This window comes from Mesocricetus auratus, unplaced genomic scaffold, assembly GCF_017639785.1.
Source record: "Mesocricetus auratus isolate SY011 unplaced genomic scaffold, BCM_Maur_2.0 Super-Scaffold_100022, whole genome shotgun sequence".
Lineage (NCBI taxonomy): Eukaryota > Metazoa > Chordata > Mammalia > Rodentia > Cricetidae > Mesocricetus > Mesocricetus auratus.
In genome coordinates, this window is record NW_024429203.1 from 33,840,476 (window position 1) to 33,865,157 (window position 24,682).

Consider the following 24,682-nt stretch of genomic DNA (forward strand, 5'->3'; position numbering starts at 1 on the left):
TACAGAGTTAAACAAATGCAACATAAAAGAATGCAACACATCTTTGCATCATTAAACAAATGTTCCACAGCATAAAGGGATGTAACACTTCTTTAACTAATATTCCACAACAGAGTGCACCATGTAGGTGTCTGTTCAACAAAAACAAAGCATGGATCAAGGAGAGGGTTGGATTGCTGTCAACCTCACTATGTCCTCTGACCATGTGCTAGCTGCCTGCAATGGATACAGTAAAGAAAGTCAAAGGGGTGACCAGCACATGTTGCTGACTCTCAAAGCCACCACCAAGTCCACCGGCTTCCAGGGTGCCAGTGACTTCACAGGAACAGAGCACGTGGCCAGTCAGGCTCCTCAACCCTTCCCACTCTCGGCCGGTGCTTTATTACAGAGCACCTGTTACACAGCCAGAGGTACATGGGAGTATAAAGTAGGCACACAAACCAAACATCTGCTGATATAAATCACAAATGAACTTATTTAAAATAACTCTCTGGCATACACATAATTTTCCATGAAAGACTAAAGCAAATTTGCATAGTAGTGAGATGGACATACCTGTTTATGTTTACAGAAAGAATTAAATTGTGACAGAATCTGTGATACTCTAGGGTAAAGCATCTTCAACAATATTTGGATTTTAAAAAAATCTCCAATGTTGAGACCATCACCTCGCAGAAGTATATAGCACAAAATGACAGAAGTGTGTTTAGGGCTATTTAAAATTATGGGAGAGTTGACTGTCCTTATCCCAAGGCAAAATTCCTTTAATGACTTATTTTTAGACAAGGGTCTCACTATGCAGCCCATGCTGGCCTCAAACTCTCAGAGATCTGTCTACCTCTGCTCTTGAGTGCTGGGCTTTAACAATTCCTAAATGAAATGTGTCAGCATCTTAATGAGCAATTTTAAAAACCAAACATTCCAGTATATTGCAATCTAAATACACACTAACTTATGATGTACTGAAGAAAGATAGAAAAACATGAACAGTTTCTATTTCCCATAGTTAAACCATTGTCTCTCTAACTAAGAAAGTTTTGCTTACAGAATAGAAACACTGCAATTCATTAGCATCTCGTTGTCTCGTGCCAAGCCTAGGTGTTTTGGGAAGTGACTGTTGGTATTGCATGATGGTGACAGCATGTGTTCAGATCCAAGGCTGCAGGGTGAGGATGGGTGAGGCAACATGACTGTTACACGTTTGATATTTGTGGGTGTGGTTCCAGGGACTGAACCTAGGGCTTCACACATTCGGAAGCAAGTGTTTTCTCTACTGAACTGGCCCCAGCCCCCTATCGACCCTTCCGTGTTTTTTAAAGGGTGTTCACACACAAGTGGAGGCCAGAGCTCAATGTCAGGCATTTTCCTTAGTCATTCTCCTACTCACATTTCAAAACAGGGTCTCTCACTGTACCTGGGCTCACTAGATGAGGCATGGGCCAGCAGGCCCCAGGAAGCTGCCTGTCTCTGCCTGGCTGGCTTTTTACGTGGGTGTTAGGGATCGAACTCGAGTCCTCATGCTTATATGGCAGGCACTCTACACCGGACCACCTTCCCAGCCCCATGAACCTTGTGTTCAGAAACCTTTAACTATCGTCAGATTTTTCATCACCCTCACTAAGTGGTGATGCAGAGAAACCACTGAACTAGTCTGCCCCATGGTAGAAAGAAAGGTTTGTTGGGGAATCTAACTGCCAAGGCCATCTCAGGAGGCATTCAGTTATGACTGTCCCAGTTTGTTCTCTGTTGCTGTTACACACACCATGAGCAGAAGCAACTTGGGGATGAAAGGGCTCATTCCATCTTACAGGTTAGGGTTGGTAATCAAGACAAGCCAAAGCAGGAACTCAGGGAAGGAACCTGATGCAGGAGCTGAAACAGAGCCATGGAGAAATGCTGCCTACTGGTTTGTTCCCCTCAGTGGCTCAGCTGGCTTTTTATTTGTTTTTCGTTTTAATACAACACAAAACCACCTGTCCAGGGGTGCCATCCCCCATAGTGGGCTGCTATTCATTAATCATATTAGTTTGGCCGGGCGTTGGTGGCGCACACCTTTAATCCCAGCGCTCGAAAGAGGCAGGTGGATCTCTGTGAATTTGAGGCCAGTCTGGTCTAAAAAGCTACACAGAGAAATCCTGCCTCAAAAATAACAAAAAAAATCATATTAATTCATATTAATTAATTCTTAATTCATATTAATCAAGAAAATGCCCTTCCAAACTTGCCTACAGGTCAGTCTTATCGAAGAATTTTCTCAATTAAGGTTCCCTCTTCCCAGATGACCCCAGCTGGCGTTAGACTAAAATTCTAACAAGCACAATGATCCCCTATATGAGGTTCCGGTTCGCAGTTTCAGAAGCTAGGCAGGGGAGTGGGCCACCCAGGTCTCCCTCAATGATCCTCCACAAGGAGTCTGCAGCTCTTGACACCTGGTGTGCAGCGTTGTGGTTTTGTGCATACTTGGGGGATGCCAGCATTGCTTTCCTCTTCGCCCCACCGGTGAGAAGCCCTCCTTCAGGCCCGGGCTGGCTGGGGAGGCTGGCGTTCTAGGCTTCATCTCAACTGTTGCTACCAATTGGCTTCTGAACTTATCCAGACCCCGCCTCATTTTGTCTCTTTGGGCACTTGGTGATGAATGGCGATCTCAATGTGGGACTCACAAGGTCCTCTGGCCTGGTCATCCCAGGGGAAATCAGTCCTTCTGCTGCCTGAGGAGCGTCTGTTAAGACCACAGAGTTCTCCACCGTCTCCACGGGTTCTACCAGGAGAAGGCATACAGGTTCCTCTGCCCGCATCCCGCACTCTCCTCCCACTGCTTAAGCACACAGTGAGTTGTGGGGTGGACGAGACTTGGCCCTGGAGGAGCAAGCTATGTCACCTTTACGATGGGGCTGTTTTGGTGTCAAGCTTGGAACACTGCCAGCCTGCCTTCCAGGCCAATCCTATGGCCTTACCTCCCATAAAAGAGCCTTTGGGGGTTTGCCAAAGTTCATTTTCATATTCGAGAATTTATTCTCTCAAATTGTTACCCAAACAACTAAGAATATAAAGCAGAAGCCGCACAGGCTTTCACCTGCTTTCCACCCCCGGATTCCTCTGAGGCCTCAGGAGGGGGTGCCGGAACTTCTCTGGAATACCACCTGCCAGCAGTCCCATCTGTTGGTATTTGTGATTTGGGCAGCCCAAACCCTCCCCAGAGCTGCCCCTGACTTTTGTAGCACACCTTGGGAAATTGAGGCACGCCTGCCCTCTGGTGGCAACTCTAGAAATGACACCACCCCGGGGCTTATTGCACTGAAGGCACCAGAAAGCAATTTTTCTCAGTCTGTGTTCTTGCAGCTTCAGCCCAGTAGGTTCTTTAGTTAACGGAGCTGGGATCTTCAGAAACGGGAAATACTTCCTCCTTTTATTACGAACACATACTCTACTTGCAATGCCTGAGCCACTTACATTTCACAGGAAGTGTTACCAGCCGATCAGGACTCTAAACCTGGGACCAGCCAGGAACCTGCAGGTTTAGCGCCACGGTTCCCATTCCCACTGGAGAGCCCTGCCCAGGGTTATACAGCCCTGTCCAGGTCTCTCTTGTCCAAAACCGAGCCACAGGCAAGTGGCCCTTCTTACTGTCACTGTTATCTCTGCCCTGTTCCCAAGCTTCCTTCACCACACCCTGTCATCCTCCATAATACTTGTCATCTGGAAGAACATTCTCGACCACATCGCCTGGGTGCTCACTGAAATGCAGTGGGTGTTGAGGGGGACATAGCTTCCATAACTCTGTGGGTGCCCAGGTGATGAATACAAAGAGGCCAGTGGGACTACACCTTGGGATCACCCCCAGGACGTTAGACCACAGTCCTAACCCAGAAGTGGTGTCTTAATAAGGAGGGAGGAGTATGACTTTGAACCTTGGGCTTTACAACAGCCTGTGACCTGGATCAGATCCCAGCCCCCAGGCCTCTGACACATCCATCCACAGTGGGTCCTTTCCTTTGTCAGTGTAAGTCCCTGCTATGCATTGTGGGGTCATCTGTGATACAAATACCACATCCTTGTGCAGCCAGGGGACACCCCTACGCTGATGTAGAGGAGGGGCTGGTAGCTGAGGGCCAAGCTCTGGCTGGGCACAGCTAAGCTGCCACAGAAGTAGAAATACAGGACCCGGTAGGCTTGGCTTTGCAAGTGCTGTGGGGTTTGGGGGTATCTATTGGAGTGTGGGTGCTCCTCACCCTAAAGGTTGTGCCAGAAAGTATATACCCAGCAGGATGAAGGCTTCCCATAGCTGAGTATATGGAGCCCCTCCCCTAGTCTTCCTCAACTATATGTTCCAGCCCCATGAAGTTAGGGCAGCATTGCGTACAGCAGGTGGTAGCAGCAGCTGGATACTCAAACACTGTCTTTCCCACCCCCTGATGAGGGGGTAGAAACAGTCATCAGGTCCAGCTTACAAGCACAGGGTAGTGAGCTGAGGCTCGGGGATGGCCCTGTACGCCCTAACACCTGGTTTTTAACTGTCTGCTCAACTCTTCACCATCCCGAGTCCTGCATCGGCTCCAGGTTTCCCTGTTTAAAGCCCCTGTCACCTTAGAGCACATTATAACTTGAGTTCCTCTTTCCCAATACAATGTAACCAGTTTTGCTGACTTGGGACACAGAGCCCACCTAGTCCATGCTGGTGGCACAGCATCCTTTGACATCCAGATCTGCCCCAGCCGTCTGTATCCTTCCATCTGGTCCCCCCCCCCCCGCTCAGGCTAGCCTCAGATCGCAGGAGACTCCTGCCCACATCTCTTTCCAAAGCCAAACCAGCATTTTTACACTTAAACAGCAGCATGAAGCGGCCTCCCTGAACATCACTCAGGTCCTTTCCCTTCCGTCTGTGTGGGGGCTCTCCTCTGGGGCAGAAGGAGCAGCAGGCTCTCAGGGTGGTGCATGTCATGCCCATCAGATGTATACAAGGTGGGAGGCAGGAGGACGCCCAGCTGCTTCCACCGACCACCAGGGTGAAGCCTCCTGCTCACCACTGGATGTCACCCAGGGCCAACAGTCTTCCCAGCTGTCCGCTTTATTTATAGCTTCCAAAGCGGCTTGACTCCCATTTCAAGTGACCATGAAATGGCACCAGTGTTAGCGGTCACTAATAGTTGTGTGGCTGGAGCTGGGGTGTCTTTGTGCCCTGGAAAAGAAAGCATGCCATTGGAAGGGCACAGCTTCCGCACGTGCCAGGTTGAAGGCTGGGCACAAACTGAGAGGGGTTGGGTGATGCAAATAGGGCCAGGCAGAAGGGGAGATAGGAGGGTCACGTGAGAAAAGTAGGGAACAGACAAGGTGGAAGGGTGAGGAGGGCAGGACGACAGAGTGGTTTTGCTTTGTTTTTCAAGACAAGGTTTCTCTGTGGCTTTGGAGGCTGTCCTGGAACTCGCTCTTGTAGACCAGGCTGATCTCGAACTCACAGAGATCCGCCTGCCTCTGCCTCCCGAGTGCTGGGATTAAAGGCGTGCACCACCATCGCCCGGCTGGTACAGTTCTTAACAGCCAAGAGTGTTGTGTGCATGAAAGCCATTTGCAGACGTGGCTCCCGTGGGCTGTAGCCTTCCACTTCTGGGGGCCACCAAGAACAAGGGAACAGGCTGTCCATGAGTACATGCTAGAGGCTTCATAGTCGAGTACTTCCCTCTGCCTCTCGTGATGACAGCTGGCCTCATGGGTTTTCCTCTAGATTTCCCTGGCTGCTGGAGGTGTGCCAGGGTCATGCAGTCTCAAGAAAAGAATATTTATCACTCATAAAGTACTTCTCCTGGGTGCTAGGGCTCTTTTGTTTACCCTCTCCGAGTACAACTGAGAAAATCAACCTTGGGCTCCTAAGAAGGTTGCTTTTTCAAATACTAATATGGCCTCTTTGTCTGTGCATTTCTCGGGCTAAATCACAGCCACTCTCACTAGGAGTTTGCCAGGCCTAGCAGATAGCAACACCTAAGGCCCTGAGAGGTTGGAATGGTGTAGTTTTTAGTAAGGTACCTTCTGTGCAATATCTGGGGCATTCCTGTGTTAGGAAGTTGTTTGTTGTTTATCTGAAATTTGACTTTAACTAGCAACCCTGCCAAGTTCCATATGGCTTCTGTTTGGATTGACCTGTGGGAGAGCACGCAAGAAAAATGACAAGTGTGTCAACCCATGCGTTTGAAGTTTCACCTGCAAGGGACCACAAAGATCCCGTTGTTGGTCTTTGTGATTTATCTCCCACTGGGCTTTGTAGCTGTTTTCCATTTGTCCCTTAAAGAGAAGCCTTCTCCTCTGACCCAGACAGTCTCGTCCCCCTCGCTCCACCCTCTTGGCCTTTGTAGGAACTCATGTCAACCCTTCTTCCCCCATCCAAGGTGACCTGCTTAGCTTTCTCCATCACCGGTTCAGGTCTCTAAGCATCTCTTTCAGGAGCCTGCTTCATGAGGGGACCATATCTGGTCTTTGCATCACCACTGAGCCAAGGACAGAGACCGTCAGCATTCCCATAAGTATTAGAAATATCTAGAGAGACTTGGGCAAACCCAGTTTCCTGCCAGGTTTCTTCAAGGCTGTCACCTCTGGCATTCAAGCTTTCTCTGAATGAACCATGAGGAAGATGTTGGCATCCCAAAGTGTCCACACCATTCTTTCAGAAAGCGCTAAAAAGCAGAGCTGCCTTCCCATCCTGTTGACACCCAAGTCTTCAGGAGGAAGACACTGGTCCTCCTTGCAACAGGTTGTAGCAGACTGACTCCCTCTGGAGAGGAAGATGTGGTGATGGTCGAGCATTTGGGCCATCAGATATTATTGTGACCATCAATATCATCACCACCCTCAGTATTGTCATCATCACCACCCTCAGTATTGTCATCATCATCATCACCACCCTCAGTATTGTCATCACCATTACCCTCAGTATTGTCATCACCCTCAGTATTGTCATCATCACCACCCTCAGTATTGTCATCATCATCATCACCACCCTCAGTATTGTCATCACCATTACCCTCAGTATTGTCATCACCCTCAGTATTGTCATCGTCATCACCCTCAGTATTGTCATCGTCATCACCCTCAGTATTGTCATCATCATCATTGTCATCATCATCATTGTCATCATCAGTATTGTCATCATCACCACCCTCAGTATTGTCATCACCATCACCCTCAGTATTGTCATCACCATCATCATTGTCATCATCATTGTCATCATCAGTATTGTCATCATCACCACCCTCAGTATTGTCATCACCCTCAGTATTGTCATCATCATCATTGTCATCATCAGTATTGTCATCATCACCACCCTCAGTATTGTCATCACCCTCAGTATTGTCATCATCATCGTCATCACCCTCAGTATTGTCATCACCAGTGTCATCATCATCACCACCATCATGTCATTTCAGCCACACTGTGTTTTCAGGTCAGATATATTCTTTCCTTTAGCTTCCAACAACTCTACAAGTTAAAAATACTATTCTTTACTTTCAAAATGGGGAAGCAGAGTCCCAGAGTGACCTGATACCTTTGCACATGATCCCAGGGCAATGGGGCAGACCCTTTAGGATGCGCAATCCCCACTAGAAACAGATGGGCAGGCAGGGACAGGTCATAAACAACCCAAGCAGTGAGGTTTGAGTGCAGCACCCCAGCCTCACAGTGCCAGCAAAGGGTCCCCCTCTTGCGTTCCCCAGGGGAAGGGAACTAGTACTCTAAGATGCTTAGTTGCTCTGAGGTCCTGTGGCCTCCTGCCCACTCCCAACCTATTCAGAAGAGTCTATCCTCAGAGGCCTCCTCTCCCCTATAAATGCCTCCGTATACACAGCCATACACAGAGTGTGAGTCCCACCTGATACTCTGTGACGAGAGAAGTTCTGGCCTAACCAGTTTGGTAAACACAGATGGCATCCGTGTGCAGCACAGTGAGGCATAGCAGTGCGGTAAGGGGACTGGGATGTCCCACAAATAAATGACCACTGGACTTTGATCCAGTTTTCCAAAACCCAATTATAGAAAATTTTAGGGGGGATCAGTAACAGCTATTAACCCTCCATAGAACCAGTGTCTAGAGAATCCACTCTGATAAGCAGGGATCTAATCCAGCGCTTCCCTTTCTGGTTGAAAAAGGTCTGGTTCCATCCTCTGAGTGCCTCAGCATATTTGTTGAGTATAAACAGAGATTTCCCCAAATGCCAGCACATGAGCTGAGTTCCGAGACATTAGAAATGCAGTGACAGCAGGCTTGTCCAATAGCTCTTGCCACCTAGGCAAGTTTGACTCACCTATGGAGTGTGAGTTTCACACCCATTTCCAAGCTGAGAAGATTGAATCCCAGAGAGTTCCTGTAAGTTTACAGTGTCAGCCTGTAAACCAGCTGTGTCCCTTGACTAAGCATATCTCCAGTGACACTGAGCTGCAGTTGCAGCCCAGTGGTGGTGTGCTTGCTTAGCTTCGCAAGGCCCTGCCCCCATCCCCAGCATGGCCAAGGAAACAAAACAGCAGCCCAGGGGGAGCCAGGCTGGTTGATTTGAGGCAAGGCTATGGTCAGGATCTCCCCTCAGACCCTCTTCTTGCTTTTGTTCCTTCAGGTCTAACTGGCTGAAGCCATGCTGTGGGAAGAGGGCAGCCGTGTGGCAGGTATTTTTGCTCAGTGCAAGTCTCAACAGTTTCCTGGTAGCCTGTGTAATATTGGTGGTGATTCTCCTGACCCTGGAACTTCTAATAGATATGAAGCTTCTCCAGTGTGAGTAGCAAGAGAGATACATGTCAATATTCACTGTGCATCTGCACCCCTCAGGGGTCCCCAACCTGCAGACTGGGATCGTCCCCCAGCCTGTGCCTCCGCCAAGCTGCTGGCCCCACAACAGCCCATGGGGAGGGAGCCCATGGCAGCTTCTCTGTCACCATCGACACCACTTTGTCCTCTTCTGTCCATTGTGGCCTCTTCAGTCCCCTCCCTAACATTCCTTGATCAGAAACTGATGAGACAAAAACAAAAGTTGGGGACCCCTGTGTACATCTTTTCTTCTTATTGTTCTAATTTGGAATTCTCCAGGGTGAATTATTTTTCTGGCTTAAACAGTTCTGTCTTGGGAAGTCGATCACTTGTAGTAACTAGGCAGTAGCTGCAGTGCTGGTGTGTGGCAGCCTCAAGTGGGCCGTGTCATTCACATTTGTCCTGATAGCTTCGGAAAGCCTTTTCCCACCTACACCAGCAACCATGTAGTGGACAGGACTGAGAGGACAGGACCCCATTTTGCAGACAAAGTAAAGTTTGTGGGAATTGGAGGCTCACCCAGGTCAGAGGAGCCGAGCAGGAGGAGCCAAGCCTCCAGGCTGTTGGCTGTTTGGCCACTCTCCTTCCTTCGGGGATTCCTTCCAGCCTCAAGATGGCAGCAGTTTTGATGCCTGTGGCACCAGGACGCTCGGCTTCTTCTGATGCTCTGTGGCTGTCAGAGGGGAGGCCAGCTTTCTGTCTCCACCCTTGGAAACCCCTGCTTGGTGCACCAGAGAGCCAGAGGCCCACATGTCTGGCCCTTGCCTGTAGATGAGCAAATCCCTTATGGAAAAGTCTCCACACACCTTTCCTGATCCTGGAGGTGGACCATTCAAGTGCAAGTACTTTAAAAGTGGAATTACAGAGAGAGATTTCATTTTCCACCATTGGCAGAATCCGAGACAAGAGCTTCAGCCACCCCCAAACCCATTTTGTTCTCTTGTTTTCTCAAACACCCCAAATCCTTTACTGGATCTGCTATGCTCAGGGGTTCCCTCCAAGACACACCAGCCTTGTCTGCTCTCTGGGAGAGCACAGAATTGCTTTTGTCTGATAAGCCTAGTTGGGTTTTATGTAGCTGGTGGCCCCTTGGTTCCAATTAAAGTATCTCCCGGCATTAAGTGCCCAGTACTGGTTTTACACTCAACCTGTCTTCAATTAAACCATGCTGTAGGCTTTCCCTCCTCGCATCCAGACTGTCTGTGTTTTATGAGACCTGACCATAACGGAGCCCTTCTTTTCCTATGGTGGGTTGTACTGGAGCCCTGGGCTTCTCGGGTTGTGATGAGGCATCGGGTAGAGCTGAGAACCCAGCCGACACTGGAATTTTGCTTAAAATTAAGTATCCAGGAGATTGATTTTGGTGGGAGATCCAATAGCAGCTCATAAAAGGCATCTTAAATTCCATAAAACGCACAATCCGAGATTTATTGCTCTTCTAAAGCAAACCGTAAAAAAGGCACAGGAATTCATTTGAGAAATAATGGGGGGAGATTTTATGTTTCCAGAATCATCTGAGGTCTTCAGAGTCACACAGGCCTCAGCCTCTTGGTTCCCACCGGTATTCACATGGCTCAGAACGAAGAGGAATTCCTGGTGTCCCCAGGGCTCATCCTTTGGGGGTCACACTGGCCCTGAGCCAGGGGACCCATGTGTCTCCTTCCTGGAACCCACTATTGCAACCTTCCTCTTGGATTTGCACGAAGACCACATGTTTACCCATTCCAGAACACAGGGAAAGCCAGCCCTACTAAAAGACACTGTCTTTCTTTGACCCCAGGGGAACTTGAGCAACTTGAACAGGCCCTCCAGGGAGCCAGCATGGCTTGTTTGCCACAGCACCCCTACCTCCTGCCCTCAAAGCTCCCCTAATCCATCCAGAAGTTTCCCTGTGGGGGCCACTCTGCTCTCTTTCTTCCAGCGTCACCCCACCATTGTCCTGAACCCCAGCACCCTGCTTCTAGCCTCAGTAGCACATAAACTGGGACCTGCTGGTGTGTGGAGGCTGTTTGTGGTGTCCTGTCCCTTAGAACGGCTGGCTAGCTAAAGACGGAGCAAGGAGTCGGCAGTGCCGGCCTCGCCCTTGTGGACCCGGAACGGACCTTTGTCTGCTGACTCTGTTGCCTTCTCCTGTCAGTTTGCCCTGCCAGGCATGGCTCCAGCCATCCTTCCAAAGCATGCCGCTGTCACCTCCATCCCCACTGTTGCAAACTCAGAATGGAAGGGCAGAGGGCCTTACTCGCAGCCCCACACACCGAGCTATGGGGATGGCGTGTGGCAGATCTTGAAGCTGCCCACTCAGGTCCACAACTCTGCTGTGGTCATGACCCCTCCTTCCCTGGGTCTGGTATAGCACAAAGGGCGACAGCAGTGAGCAGGAGGGATCAGTGGAGATGGCCTTTGAGGAGACGAGCATTTGGGTCACAATGCTCCCACCACCTCCACATGACCACTGGCTATAGCTGCTCTTGCTCTTTAGTGCAGTTTCTAACAGATCCAAAGGTTTCTACAAGCACCCAGGGGTTCCCAGCAGACTGTTTCCATGTCACAAAGCCCCCCAGACTGATGGATTCAATTCTGTGCTCCTAAACCAGACTTCGCTGTGTTCATTGCAGTTTCCAGTGCTTCCCAGTTTGCCGGGGTCATTCACTGGATCAGTCTGGTCATTCTCTCTGTGTTCTTCTCAGAGGTAGGTAAAAGATTCAAGCCTTGGCATCTCCTCTTTGGGGTGACTCATTCCAGGGAACCTGGATTTCATTTCACTATACATTTTCTAGAGTCAGACCCTCAGCTATCCCCCGAGGCTGAATTTCACCGTAGGATACAACACGAGGAATGTTCACAGACGGACATGCAGGACAGTGACAAACCCTGCCAGAGAGATTTGTCCTATGCGGGTGATCCAGGATCCAGAACATGTGCAGGGGTTTCCAGGAAACATCCGGGTAATAGGTTTGTGAGGGTGAGACAGGGCATGACACAGCAGAAGTTGCTGGTGCGGCCAGTGGCGAGTACACAGGAGGCAAGGCCCCTGAAAACCAGATGCAGAAGCAATTCGTATTTGCTTGCCTCGGGGCCAAGGCAGTGGTCCTGACCAAATCCTGTAGAAGGATGGAGTTCCAGCTGGCAGGTGTCCCTGGGACACAGAGGGCTATGCTTCTGAAACACTGCCTCCAACAAATGTTTCCTGATACTGCTGGAGTTGATGGCTAAAATCAATGTCTGAAAAGCTAACTGGAGTCGCCTCGCCCCTGGATTTAGTGTGGGAATAGAGCAGGCCCACGTGGCTACTGGGCTATTTGATACCAGGGCATGCCTTAATTTTTACATGGGGAGTGACAGCTCTCGGGTAGTCCCCATGCCATCAGTGATACTGTGGTGTGCTTGTAGGACACTGGCTTGCAGCTGTTTCAGACTGGGCCTCCAGGAAGGATAAGAAGGGCAGGAGAGTTTCGTGTGGAACCATTTCTTCCAAATAGAGCCAAGGACTGAGTAGGTCAGCTAAGACACTGTCCACTCTACCTGGGTGCCCCCACCTTCCACTGCGGTACACATCTGCCCGCAAAGACCCCCATAGCATCTTTCAGTGAAAGATAAACGCAAATAAGAATACAGAGCCTGCTGGGAACACACAGGCATGGCACGCGCAGCTGCTAGGACAGGGGAGGCAGGAAGCACAGCACAGTCTTAGGGAGGCGGAGGACCCGGAGAAGAGAAATAGCATGGGAAAAGCTGTGAAATGAGAGGGTTATGTTACAGTCAAAGGATCCAAGAGTCCAGAATCCCGGTGCCTTCTCTGGCCTAGCCAATAGCTCTGCTGACTCCCTAACAATCAGAGGTGTCTGGGCCTTAGCCTTCTAGTTCAGAATGCTGAGTCTGGGTGGGGCTGCACAGTGTAGCAGACATTCCAAGCACAAAACACTGTCTTCCATGGACCCTGACTCCTAAAGCTCACAGAACTGGCCAGAAAGCGTCCCAACCAGTCTACTGAGGCCACTGGTGGCGCTCAGTAGCTTGGAAGGGGCTGATCAGTAGCTTAGGATCCCCATAGGGCCCAGCCCTGCCTGACCCCTCGTCTCTACTTGCTAGGATTCCCTCCTGCAAATCTCTGGGCCAGGGCCAGATGTCTCCTTGACGCAAACCTTGGAAAATGTGCCCATGCCTGTGACTGCCAACAAAAATGTTTAATCAGTTGCTGTGGCTCTCCCCGCTAGCCCTCTGCTTTGGTTTTATTGGCTTTCGCAGAATTTATTGCGCAGCGTTAATTTGGCATCCCCTTCCTGTCACTGCCAGAGACAAACCACCTGAAACAGACAGCTCCTGTGTGCAGGACTGAAGCCTCAGAGACCTGACGGCCAACCCCCGCAGACTGGGGAGGGGTCCTGGTTTCCCACAGACTCAGCTTTCTCTGCAGAGCCTGTGGGGGTGAGGAGAAGGACTAGTCCCTTGCCTTGGACCTTGTCATTGGTGAGAGGATGGAACGGAGCTAGTCTATCAGCACAGCAGAGAAAACTCTCCCTACATGGTCTGTCCACCATGAATGAGGGGCTGTGTACAGTGGTCTCCTGTTGAGGCACCCTGGATAACAAGGGTGGGCTTCTGTAGACCCACAGAGCATGAAAACCAAACATCAAATCTTGGTGCCAGCAAGCTGTCACATGTCCCCACAGCATAGTGTTGGTGAATATGAGCCACTTGTGCCCTTACAATGACTGGGGTACCTCTAACAGAAAGCCCTGTATCCCTCCACGATTTTTCAGGCCTGAGTGTTTGCCTGCTAGGATTCTAGTGTGGTCCTTATAAAACACCACATAGGGCCAGGATATAGCTTAGTTGGTCACCCAGCATGCACAGAGCCAGCACTCCACAAGCCGGGTGTGGTAGTGAGTGCCTGTAATCCCAGCACTCAGGAGGCAGAGGCAAAATGAACTGAAGTTCAGAGTAATCTGCTACAAAGAAAGTTCAAGGAACAGCCTGGGATCCATGAGTCCTTGTCTCATGATACACACGTGCATGCCCGCACACATGTACTTGCATTCACACTGTATAAATGAGAAGGCAGTCTGAAGTTATGACAGGATTGGTCAAAACTGGACCCAGCTCTCTGGGTGTCTAACCTGCCTCATCACTGCCCTCTAGGGGCCTGGCATTGGCAGGATGAGAAGAAACCAGAAATCTGGGGAAGAGATCAGGGCCAAGGCACTGAGTAAAAAGGTCAAACCAAACAAGGCCTCTGAGCACAAGCCAGGGGTGACCAGCCCTCTTTTCTCATCTAGGGGCGGGGGTGGTGGAAATGTCCTCCCTTCAGCGGCCCCTTCCTCTCTGGAGCATACCCAGGAGTGCAGCTGAGAGCCAGGGGTCTCTTGAGAAGCCATGGCCTGCCTTCTCCCGGCTAGCAGGAGGGCTGCGTTACTCAAGCAAGTTCCACACGGGCGAGCTCCCAAGGGCTAGGACCAAACCAGGATCTGGGATGTTCTAATTGCACGGCATTCTGCCAGGAAAATAGCCTTGCTGACCTGGCTTTCAAACAAACGGGACCTGACATTCAGCCATCAGGGTTAGGCTGAGAGGGACTGGGAGGCCACAGAGCAGACATTCTTGCTAACTGCTTGTGCCTCATTTATACCCAGGCAGTCTCAGACTTCATCTTGATGAATTGGTTTACTGTTTATAAGAATGATTTTACCTATGTAGCAATTAAAACGTTTACATAACAAAATAGGAAAGCAAACTCCTCCTGATAGCCTCCCCAACCACAGATAACCACTGTTAATTTCATCTGTGTCCAGTGACCCTTCTCCCTCCTGCCACAGTGTGGTCTCCCAACAGGAACATGAACCCGTGTCCTGATTGGCTCATGCGAGGGACTTGCTAAATAACCGTTCTTTGCAGACTTGAAAACAAGCTCCCAGCACCAGCCCCTGACCTTGCCCTGTGCACTCCAGACTGCTGAGCCAGCCAGATTCCCCAGGGGCTTCTTCCCCACTTGGGTTTTGCCTTCTGTCACACTGAAGAATCACTCACTTTTTCGGCATGAGTGTCACTCTCACACATTCAGGGAAAGTGGCCTTGTAGCTGTGGCTGAGAGCACGGACATTCCTCTGTATTTTCTTTGCTGCTGTGGCATGATTCCTGGAGAGTCAGAAGTGGCTTTGACTCCATTGTCTTGCCAGACAGTTTTTTAGGTGAATTAAGTAAGTTCAAACATGCCTCAGTGTATCTAAGTATAAAACCCAAATAGAAAGCATGCTTGCCTGGTTTTGTGTACTCAGCTGAATGATGCATATCAACACACTTACCCTATTTTACTGACATCTTAGGAGCCTTTTTTTTTTTTTTTTTTTTTTGGTTTTATGAGACAGGGTTTCTCTGTATTGTTTTGGAGGCTGTCGGTCCAGCTCGGCCTGGAACTCACAGAGATCCGCCTGCCTCTGCCTCCCGAGTGCTGGGATTAAAGGCTTGGGCCACCACCGCCCGGCCCTTAGGAGCCTTTTTATTCTTTGAGAAATATTATCTTTTGTGTATGCACATGTGTGTGTGTGTGTGTACTCCTTTGTATGCTCACAGAGGTGCTAAAGGACAACCTCAGGGCAGTCTCTATAAGCTGTCCACCTTGTGTTTTTGAGACAAGGTCTCTCACTGGCCAGTGGCTTACCAGTTAGGCTGGCTGCCCAGTGAACCCCAGGGTCTGCTTGTCTTCAAATGCCATGCTTGGCTCCTGAGAACTGAACTCAGGTTCTCATGATTACATGGCAAATATTTTACTGGCTATTCCCTACAATTTTTTTGAGACAGGGTTCCTCTGTGTAGTCCTGGGTGTCCTGAAACTAGATCTGTACACCAGGCTGGCCTCAAACTCAGAGATCCACCTGCTTCAGCTTCCAAGTGCTGGGATTAAAGGCATGCACCACCACTGCCCGGCTCCCTATTCTTTTTATCATATTTATTTCAAAAGGAAAAACCCAGTTTTGGTGTCATCTTCTCTGAGAAGAGTGCAGTGCTGGTATCTGTCCAATAACATTCAGCAACTCCTGCCATAATGGTCAACCAATAACCAGCACTCAGAGTCTGCATCGTTTTGGCTTGCTGGCTTATTGAAGAACTGGATTCATGGATGTTTCTGTGAGTGTTTTTAATATACCAAAGCATTTAAAAACAAAACACAGGGATGCCTTGTAAGGAGATCAAGACCAGGAACACTAAAATAGATTCTGGAGGTGGAGAAATGGCTCTTCATGAAGAGGACTGGGGTTCAATTCCCAGCACCCACATGGCAACTCACAAGTGCCCATAAATCCAGTTCCAGGGCTTCTGACACCCTCACACAGACATGCATGCAGCCAAAACACCCAAGAATGTAACATAAAACTAAATTATAGAAAAGAAAACAGATTCTAAGTTGAAGAATATTTTATGATTCACTAGGAAACTTGTTTATCTGACATTACTGATTTACTGAATATTTGAAAGGATAACAAGGAGCCAGACGACTCCTGCTGTTCCATGTATTCCATCCAGAGACCATGTTTACACACGTGAAATGTTAGCCTGAAGGGTATGGGATGGCACACTTAAGTCAGAGATTTTTAGCTAGAACTGGTATCTCTGGAGAGCTGCTGAGGGAGAGGGCACAGACTTGGAGAGGTCCATGCCTTGCAGCAAGTGGGAGCTGTTGGGGCTCTAGGCAAAGGGGTCACGATAAAGCTTTGGGGACACAGTCGGGGCTGTCGGAGCAGTTAGGAGGGTGGTTCAGCTGAGAGGGACTAAGACTTTGAGCCAGAAAGGCTTAGACAGATAATCAGGCTGGAGACAGAGTTTGGGGCTGGAGGTGGGTAAGACAAGGGTGCAGGGAACGAAAGAGAGGCAACAGCCCTGGGAGACAATCTTGGTGTAGGCAGAGGACGAGGAAACCTTCAAATGCAGCTGAGAAAACGTAGCCAGGGAGATGGAAAGAGAGTCAAGAGGGGATGGGAAGGGAAAAGGGGGTTGTCCTCTTCCAGGGGGCAACAGCTGGCACCACAGACTGCCCGTAAACACAGGCCAAACAGGACACTCTCTAGGGCTTTGGCATCAGGGGCTCATTAGTAACCCTGAGGACCATTTTACTGCAACATCAGGGGCTGCAGACAAGTTGCAACAGGGTCCCGAGAGTTGCCTTTGCTTAGCACTTTCGCCTGGGAAGAAGGGTGGGGAGCAGCGGTTCAGTAGACCCATGTGGCCCACAAAGGATTATTTATTTTAATTTTTAGACTTGAAAATATTTCTACGCTGAGAGGAGACTCTGGAACTAAAGCCTTGCTCATTCTCTGCTCAGCAAGGTCTGGGACGCTGCTCCATGCGCTGTAGGTGCTCTGTCTGCCTAGCTGGCAGACACACAATCTCATACCTGCTGCCCATTGCTTTACCCCGTAAGCCTTGCACACATTCCTTTACAATAGCCGGGAAGAGGAGAGACAATGAGGTCAACTTACCTGTGAGCTCAGGGCCCCTGCAGTGATCAACTGCTGTGTCTGGTTGGGCTGCACCCTTGGCCCCTGGGAGGAGGCAGTCTACAGGGCCCCCAGTCTTATCTCCAGGGATTTAGAGGGAATAACCTACAGAGAGTGATGTGTTCTTGTGCTATTTCTCAAAAGATACTTGTCACTTTGCAAGCTTTTATGTGTATGCCTCTGAGTTTGGGTTTGTGTACCTGGGTGTAGTGCCCCTGGAGGCCAGAAGAGGGCATCTAATCTCCTGGAGCCAAAGGGACCTAATTCAGTTCCCTGGAAGGACAACAAGTGCTCTTAATCATGGAGTAGTCTGTCCAGCTCTTTAAAAAACAAACAAAAACTCCTATGGTGAACAGAGAGACAGAGACAGAGGATTTATTAGAATGACTTACAGGCTGTGGTCTGGCTAGTCCAATAATGATTGTCCCCAATGGAAAGTCCAAGAATCCAATAGTTGTTCAGTTCCCAAAGATGGATGTCTCAGAGTTTTCAGTATATGTTGGAATCCTAAAGAAAAAGACTCTACTATAAGGAAGGAACGACTTAGGATCAGAATAGATGAACTTGCCCAAGGGAGCAAGGCCAAGCAGGCAAAGAGCAAAAACATCCTTCTTCCATGCCCTTCTATATGAGTTACTCAGAGGTGTGACCCAGATTTAGGTTGGGTCCTCCTATCTCAAATGACCCAATAAAGAGAAATCCCTCACAAGTAAACCCAGATGCCTGGGTTTCGTTAATCCCAGGTGTGGTCAGGTTGACAGACACCACACCCGCATTCCTTTTTATTGCTGGGTACGTTGGGGCCCTGATTCAGTGTTTCCTCTCACTGCTCTCATTTAACTTCTAACCCGAAGGGAAACTTGTCCAAAATCCCCCCAGGATCACCTCCAGCTCAGGGATCCATGTCCCACTCACTCCCAACCCCAGGCTAAAGCACTGCTGGCCACGGGCTAGGGACTGGGGTGCTGCCCCTGTGCTCAGGAAGCACTGAGCCAGAAGGAGCGCCTCTCAAAACTGCGCCCCAAGCTGATGTGTATACTAGTAGGTGCTTCTTCTCTGTCTGCTAAGATCTCCAAACTGTCCTAGGCGAAGAGGCTGATTCCCTCAGGGAAGGGTCTCAAGCCACAAACACAGCCAGGAGGCCCCTGGACCAGATGCAACACAGCCAGGAGGCCCCTGGACCAGATGCAACACAGCCAGGAGGCCCCTGGACCAGATGCAACACAGCCAGGAGGCCCCTGGACCAGATGCAACACAGCCAGGAGGCCCCTGGACCAGATGCAACACAGCCAGGAGGCCCCTGGACCAGATGCAACACAGCCAGGAGGCCCCTGGACCAGATGCAACACAGCCAGGAGGCCCCTGGACCAGATGCAACACAGCCAGGAGGCCCCTGGACCAGATGCAACACAGCCAGGAGGCCCCTGGACCAGATGCAAAGCAGAGGACTCCACCCCTCCCTTCCTGCCACCTCACAGTCAGCTTTTCGTAGGGATTAAGGAGCTGGGTGGAGAAAAGGTGGGGTGGGAAGATTTACCTGCCCCCTGAACCTCAGTGCCTGCGCCTCATACAGACCAGAGCTTGTTTAAAATAAATACCAAGTGCAGCGTCTTTGAGGTGTGACAGGGTGTAGTACTAAATGTTTTTTACTCTTTACTCTTTTTTAAGGGGGTTGAGGGGGCCCACCACCCTGCTCCCAAATGAATCACACACAGTATTATTACTTATGAATACCCGGCCTTAGCTTGGCTTGTTTCTAGCCAGCTTTTCTTAAATTAACCCATCTACCTCTTGCCTCTGGGCTTTTCCTGTTCTCCTCTGTAAATCTTTCTCTCCGTGGATTGCTGGGTGGCTGGGTGGCTGGGTGGCTGGGTGGCTGGGTGGCTGGGTGGCTGGGTGGCTGGGTGGCTGGGTGGCTGGGTGGCCCCTGATGTCCTCCTCTCTTTGTTCTCTTTCTGTTCCTCTCTTTCCTTCTGTTCTCCTTCTATTTATCCCCTCTGCTTGCCAGCCCTGTCTATCCTTGCTCCTGCCACGCTATTGGCTGTTCAGCTCTTTATTAGGCCATCAGGTGTTTCAGACAGGCAAAGAATCACAGCTTCACGTAGTTAAACAAATGCAACATAAACAAAAGTCACACACCTTAAAACAATATTCTGCCACAGCAGGGCTCTTCCCTGCCTTGCTGATCTTAGCCACCTCATGAAGGCAGCCAGCCTGGAATGAAGGGGCTGTTAACCCTTGGTTCCCACCCGCCGTGGGAAAGCAGCAGCCTGGGCTGGGACGCGCACTTCTCGCAAAGCCTCTCTGCTCTGGAGCTTCCCACTGGAGCTCTGTGGGAACCCTGTGTATAAAGCATAGTCTAGGCCTTGAACCAATGTCTGGTGTCCTGAGTCTCCCTGGGAGTCCAGGAATCTGGTGTTTTAAAGATTTATTTATTATGTATGCAGTGTTCTGTCTGTATGTGTGCCTGCAGGCCCGAAGAGGGCACCAGATCTCATTACAGATAGTTGTGAGCCACCATGTGGTTGCTGGGAATTGAACTCAGGACCTCTGGAAGTGCTCTTAACCTCTGAGCCATCTCTCCAGCCCCCACCCCCCAGATGTTGTTGAAGCAGTGTCACTGCATGTTGGGAACCTATTCTCAGAGACAGAGGATGTGATGGGGCAGATCCTTTGGTCTACGCACACGTGTTTTCAGCGCGGACATTTGCAGAGGGAAGGATGCTATGAGGCATCAGCCAGCAGGTGGGAGGTTGTGGAACTGGGTTTTCATTCTGGCTTTGACCAACTGGCAATAGCTGACTCAAGGCCATTGCTTGCCGAAGAGCGTCCTGAGTCCTTCTCCTCGTAGATGTCTGGGCTACAGTTTCTGCTGGCTTAGGAAAGCAAGTCTCCCAGAGCTGGAGGTCAGGTGCACAAATGGGCCACCAAGGAAGTCAGGCAGGCGGTGGTGCCCAAACTGCTCCAACTGCTTCCCTCGTACCACAGTGGCCCACAAAGTTAGATGCCCACACCCTTCCCGGGGTACCAGGGCCCCAGGAGCTGTCTGCTGTTCTCTTCTCCCCTCCCTCTCACTCATGCCTGACCACACTCTTCCCCACCTCCTGACCCTATATTCTATAGTCTTTTCAGCTAAGACCAGCCTTATTTTATTCTGATGCAGGATCTCACTGTGTAGCCCTGATTGGCCTATAACTTGCTATGTAGAGAAGGCTGGCCTCAAATTCTCAGAGATCCACCTGCCTCAGCTTTCCAAAAGCTGGAATTAAAGGGATGCACCACCACATCCCCAGCCTTGCTTTTGAAGAAGTATAACAGTTCTTCGTGAGTGAGGTTCCTGAGGAGTGAAATCATAGACATAGAACTGTAGAACTGTGTCTATGGATCGGAGGCGGTCAGGGGCTGGGAGGGTGACTTTACTGTTGAGTGGTGTAGATCTCATTTGACTGTTGTGGTAAGGGTCTGGTGCTAATTACCACACATGAGCATATTTAATTTGGAAGCTATGCACTAACAAGCCATCCCATTGGTCAGATTAGGCCAGGCCATTTCCTTTCTCCCAGCCTGGGCCTTTTTGCCAGGGAAGCCCCAGAACTTGCGGATGGATGTGACATTCAAAAGATAAAAGTACCAAGTTTCAAGTCCAACATCGTATGAGGAAAACAGGCAGCAAGAAAAGAAGCCAGGAGAACATGTGTGTTTTTACCCAGTTTGAATAGCCGTGTACAAAGAGAAACCTCCGGCTCCAAGTAGCAAATTAGGTTGCTTAGGGCCCTGGGCAGCTTCTGTAATCTCTGTCTCTCTTGGTAAAATGAGACTCACATGTGAGGAGGCTGGGACAGCATCTGGCTCTTATAGGCATATCCTAGTTGGCAGGTGCTAGTCTCATCAGTGTCTGGAACTGTGTCATCTCACCCACCAGCATAAGAGAAAAGTGGTACCCAGAGAAGAGAGTTCTCAAAGACACAGTCAGCCATTATTGTGTGACCTCAAGATACCTTGGAAGCCCCACGCCCACCCAGAACTCTTCGTACCCCCTGTAGTTAAGGCTGGAAGAACAGGTTTTGTTGAGTAAACAGTTAAGACTCATGTGTAGGCTTGGAGCTGGTGAAGACCCAGCAGGTGTCCACCTCTTTCCTTATGCCCTCTTCACTGAAGAAGGCACCACCAAGCTGGGCGGTGGTGGCGCACGCCTTTAATCCCAGCACTCGGGAGGCAGAGGCAGGCGGATCTTTGTGCGTTCGAGGCCAGGCTGGACCGATAGCCTCTGAAACAATACAGAGAAACCCTGTCTCGTAAAAACCAAAAAAAAAAAAAAAAAAAAAAAAGAAGGCACCACCATGCCTACACACCCACACCCACATTCTAGAAGAGGGAGAGAGGAAAGTGAGCAGAACTAAGTCTATTCAAGGGCACAGCCCCAAAATTATACAGGGTGATTCTCATCAGTCATTGGTCAGAACTTAGTCACATGGCCCCTCCCAAGCACAAGAAAAGCTAGGAGATGCTTAGCTATGTGGCCATGCTGAAGACTTAGTGCAGGACAGAGAGATGTGAAGAGAATCAATTCTCACCCTTTGCCATCACGTAGTGAGCAGGTAAGAGGAGAAGAGAGTCTGCAAATTTGTAAGTGGTTTTGTCATGATGGGAGTGGCAAGAGATGATGCTGAAGAGGGATGCAGAGTCTTGGGTATCATTCATTCTAAGGGATCTGGAGTGTATCCTGTATGTGCTTTGAGAGTTGAAGGGCTTTGAATGAACCTGGTATAAGAGATACCCAGGGGATAGCACACAGATGAGTGGTGGGGGACGCTGAGCCTGAGGACAGAGGGACCACAGGATGCAAGGTCACCCTGCACTGGACCTGGGCTCTTGTAGTGGGAATGAGGAGTGTGTGTAGACTGAGGATTGAACAGGGAATGGTAAAGACCCTGTGATAGGACATGGAGACGACAGAGCTCCAGATGTGAGCTCTGGAACCTTCTTTGTGGAGAGAACAATAATCTCTGTCTGTCTCCTCTGTCTCTCTCTCCTTGTCCTCAGACTGTCCTACGGATTGTGGTGCTGGGGATCTGGGATTACATCAAGAACAAAATAGAGGTATGATCATTTTCTGTCCCCAGATCCTGGAAGCTGGGAATGTTGTCTCATCTGTCCCAAGAGCTCTGTCCAGCCTGCATTTGACCACAGGGGTACCACTTGGGTGGAGTGCGAGGGGGTGGAGGCTGGGAGGGGGCAAACCCAGGCATTTTCCAGCTGAAGGATTTTCTATAAAACTTCCCTTGAGATTCACAAAACATACATGGTTAAAGTTGAATCCATTTGAAAAGCCTTTGAGATGTCTTTGAAAAGAAATCTACTCTAAAAATTATCCAGTGGCGGAACATGGCTGGGAGCTATCTATGACCCCTGCTCTCAGCCTGGGCATCCACACTGCTTCAGGGAGATGGGGGCTGGGCCTGGGAAGAGGCCCCTGCAGTGCTGGAGTCCGGCTCCCGCCCGTGTTCCCGCCCGTGTTTTGAGCAATAGGCCAAGGCCAGGTTAGGCTTAGGTATCCAGTATTGGCTACATTTTGGTCTCTCTCCTGTCTGTACTTCAGTATCTTTGGGCTAAAACCCAGGAGCCCACACAGATGGCCTGGCCTCAGAGAGCCCCACACAAGGCCTGGCTAGGGCAAGCAGAGAGAAAGCCAGTGTCCAAGGCCTCGAACTCACAGAGATCCGCCTGCCTCTGCCTCCCAAGTGCTGGGATTAAAGGCGTGCACCACATCAGCTCCCATCTTGTCAGTGAAGGATTCTCCACAGTCTCTGCCCAGGGCCTAGGACATGGGATGAAGGCCTAAGGTTGTCCAAACTTAGAACTGGAGAGTGGCTGAGGTCATGAAAAGTATGAAGAATGCTTGGTCACATCCTGGAGAAAGAGTCCCTCAGAGAGAGTGAGAGCAGGGCAGCTGGAGATGGACTGACTGGGAGGCAGGTTACCTGGAGAACATGGCCTACAGCAATGGCCTTCCCGGCTGCTCTCCAGCCTGCCACACAACACTGACGTACACTCTTTTCTCAGGTGTTTGATGGGGCTGTGATCATCTTGTCCTTGGCCCCGATGGTGGCATCCACTGTAGCTAATGGACCCAGAAGCCCCTGGGATGCCATCAGCCTCATCATCATGTTCCGAATCTGGCGGGTGAAGAGAGTCATTGATGGTGAGTGGCGGGTGTGTGTGTGTGTGTGTGTGTGTGTGTGTGTGTGTGTGTGTGTGTGAGTGTGTGTGTGTGTGTGTGTCTGTGTGTCTGTGTGTCTGTGTGTGAGGAGGCAGAGGCTGTAGCTGTCACTTGAGAGGAGGACTCAGAGTGCTTTGTCGGTGTTGGGTAGAGAGTGTGACCCATTCCATGGAGAAAGCCAAGCCTGCCCTGCCTCTTCAGCATGTCATGTGTCACACTTATACATGAGGGCCCTGCTCCCCATTCCCAAGCAACTATTTATTTGGGGGGCTTTGTTTTTCATTTGTTTTTGTTTTGTTTTGTTTTTTGAGGTAGAGTCTCACTATGTAGCCTTGGTTGGCCTGGAACTTGCAACGCAGACCAGGCTGGTCTTGAACTCACAGAGATCCACTTGTCTCTGCCTCCCAAGTAAATGCTGGGATTAAAGGTGTGTACCACCACACCCAGCTCTGATACAACTATGTATCATGTTCTTGCAAGGCCAGCCTTCACCTAAGACTGGACCTCAACCCTGAAGAATAGTGTCAGACAACTGGGACGCGGTAAAGACAGTAATGATGCAGAGAGGACCTCTGGTGTCATCCTTCGAGAATGCAAGAAGACCCAAGTCCCTGGGCTCCCAAAGGTGGTCCTCAGATACAGAGCATTGCAGGGAGGCTTGCCTCTACAGAAGGGCCAGGCCACTCTGCTTCCTCTCAGAAGAGGAAGCGCAGGAGGTGCCCAGTGCTTCCCAAGGCCCCCATACCCTCTCCTCATCCTGAGAGGCACCCGAAGGACTATCAGAGCACAGTGTAGATCCACTATGATAACTGTTAAGTTCTTTTCCAGCCCTGAATTTTGGCTGCAGCGACAGTGAGTTCTCACAACAATGTCTACGTGGCAAGTATAAGGCAGGCAGGATGACTTCCTGGGTCTTCTGTCTGTGAGAGGACAGCCTCTCACCCTCTCTACCTATGAACAGGAAGACAATGGCTCTTTTCCAGGCTTGGCTGTGTCTGTCATTATATTATAGCATCTTCACTGAACTGGAATGTGGGGCATCTACCCAATCTGGGATGGCTTGAGGAGCTCATCCAACACATTCTCCTTATTTGACAGATGGGGAAACAAAGTCAAAGAAGAAGGGTCACATTGTGAATGGTGCTCAGAGCCCAGGACACACACACACACACACACACACACACACACACA

At 50.0% G+C, this 24,682-nt stretch overlaps 1 protein-coding gene across 8 annotated transcripts in view; it reads left to right on the forward strand.

Annotated features, from left to right (window-relative positions):
- The window catches only part of Tmem266 (transmembrane protein 266), a 115,758-nt gene that overhangs the window by 68,472 nt on the left and 22,604 nt on the right, over window positions 1-24,682 (forward strand). For 7 of the 8 annotated variants that reach the window (XM_040729942.1, XM_040729941.1, XM_040729937.1 and 4 more), the window contains 4 exons: window positions 8,595-8,749; window positions 11,398-11,471; window positions 22,315-22,371; window positions 23,335-23,473. In XM_040729942.1, coding sequence (XP_040585876.1) covers window positions 8,595-8,749; window positions 11,398-11,471; window positions 22,315-22,371; window positions 23,335-23,473 — 425 coding nt within the window. The remainder of the gene's footprint in view (window positions 1-8,594; window positions 8,750-11,397; window positions 11,472-22,314; window positions 22,372-23,334; window positions 23,474-24,682) is intronic. The other variant, XM_040729945.1, reaches the window with a different exon arrangement.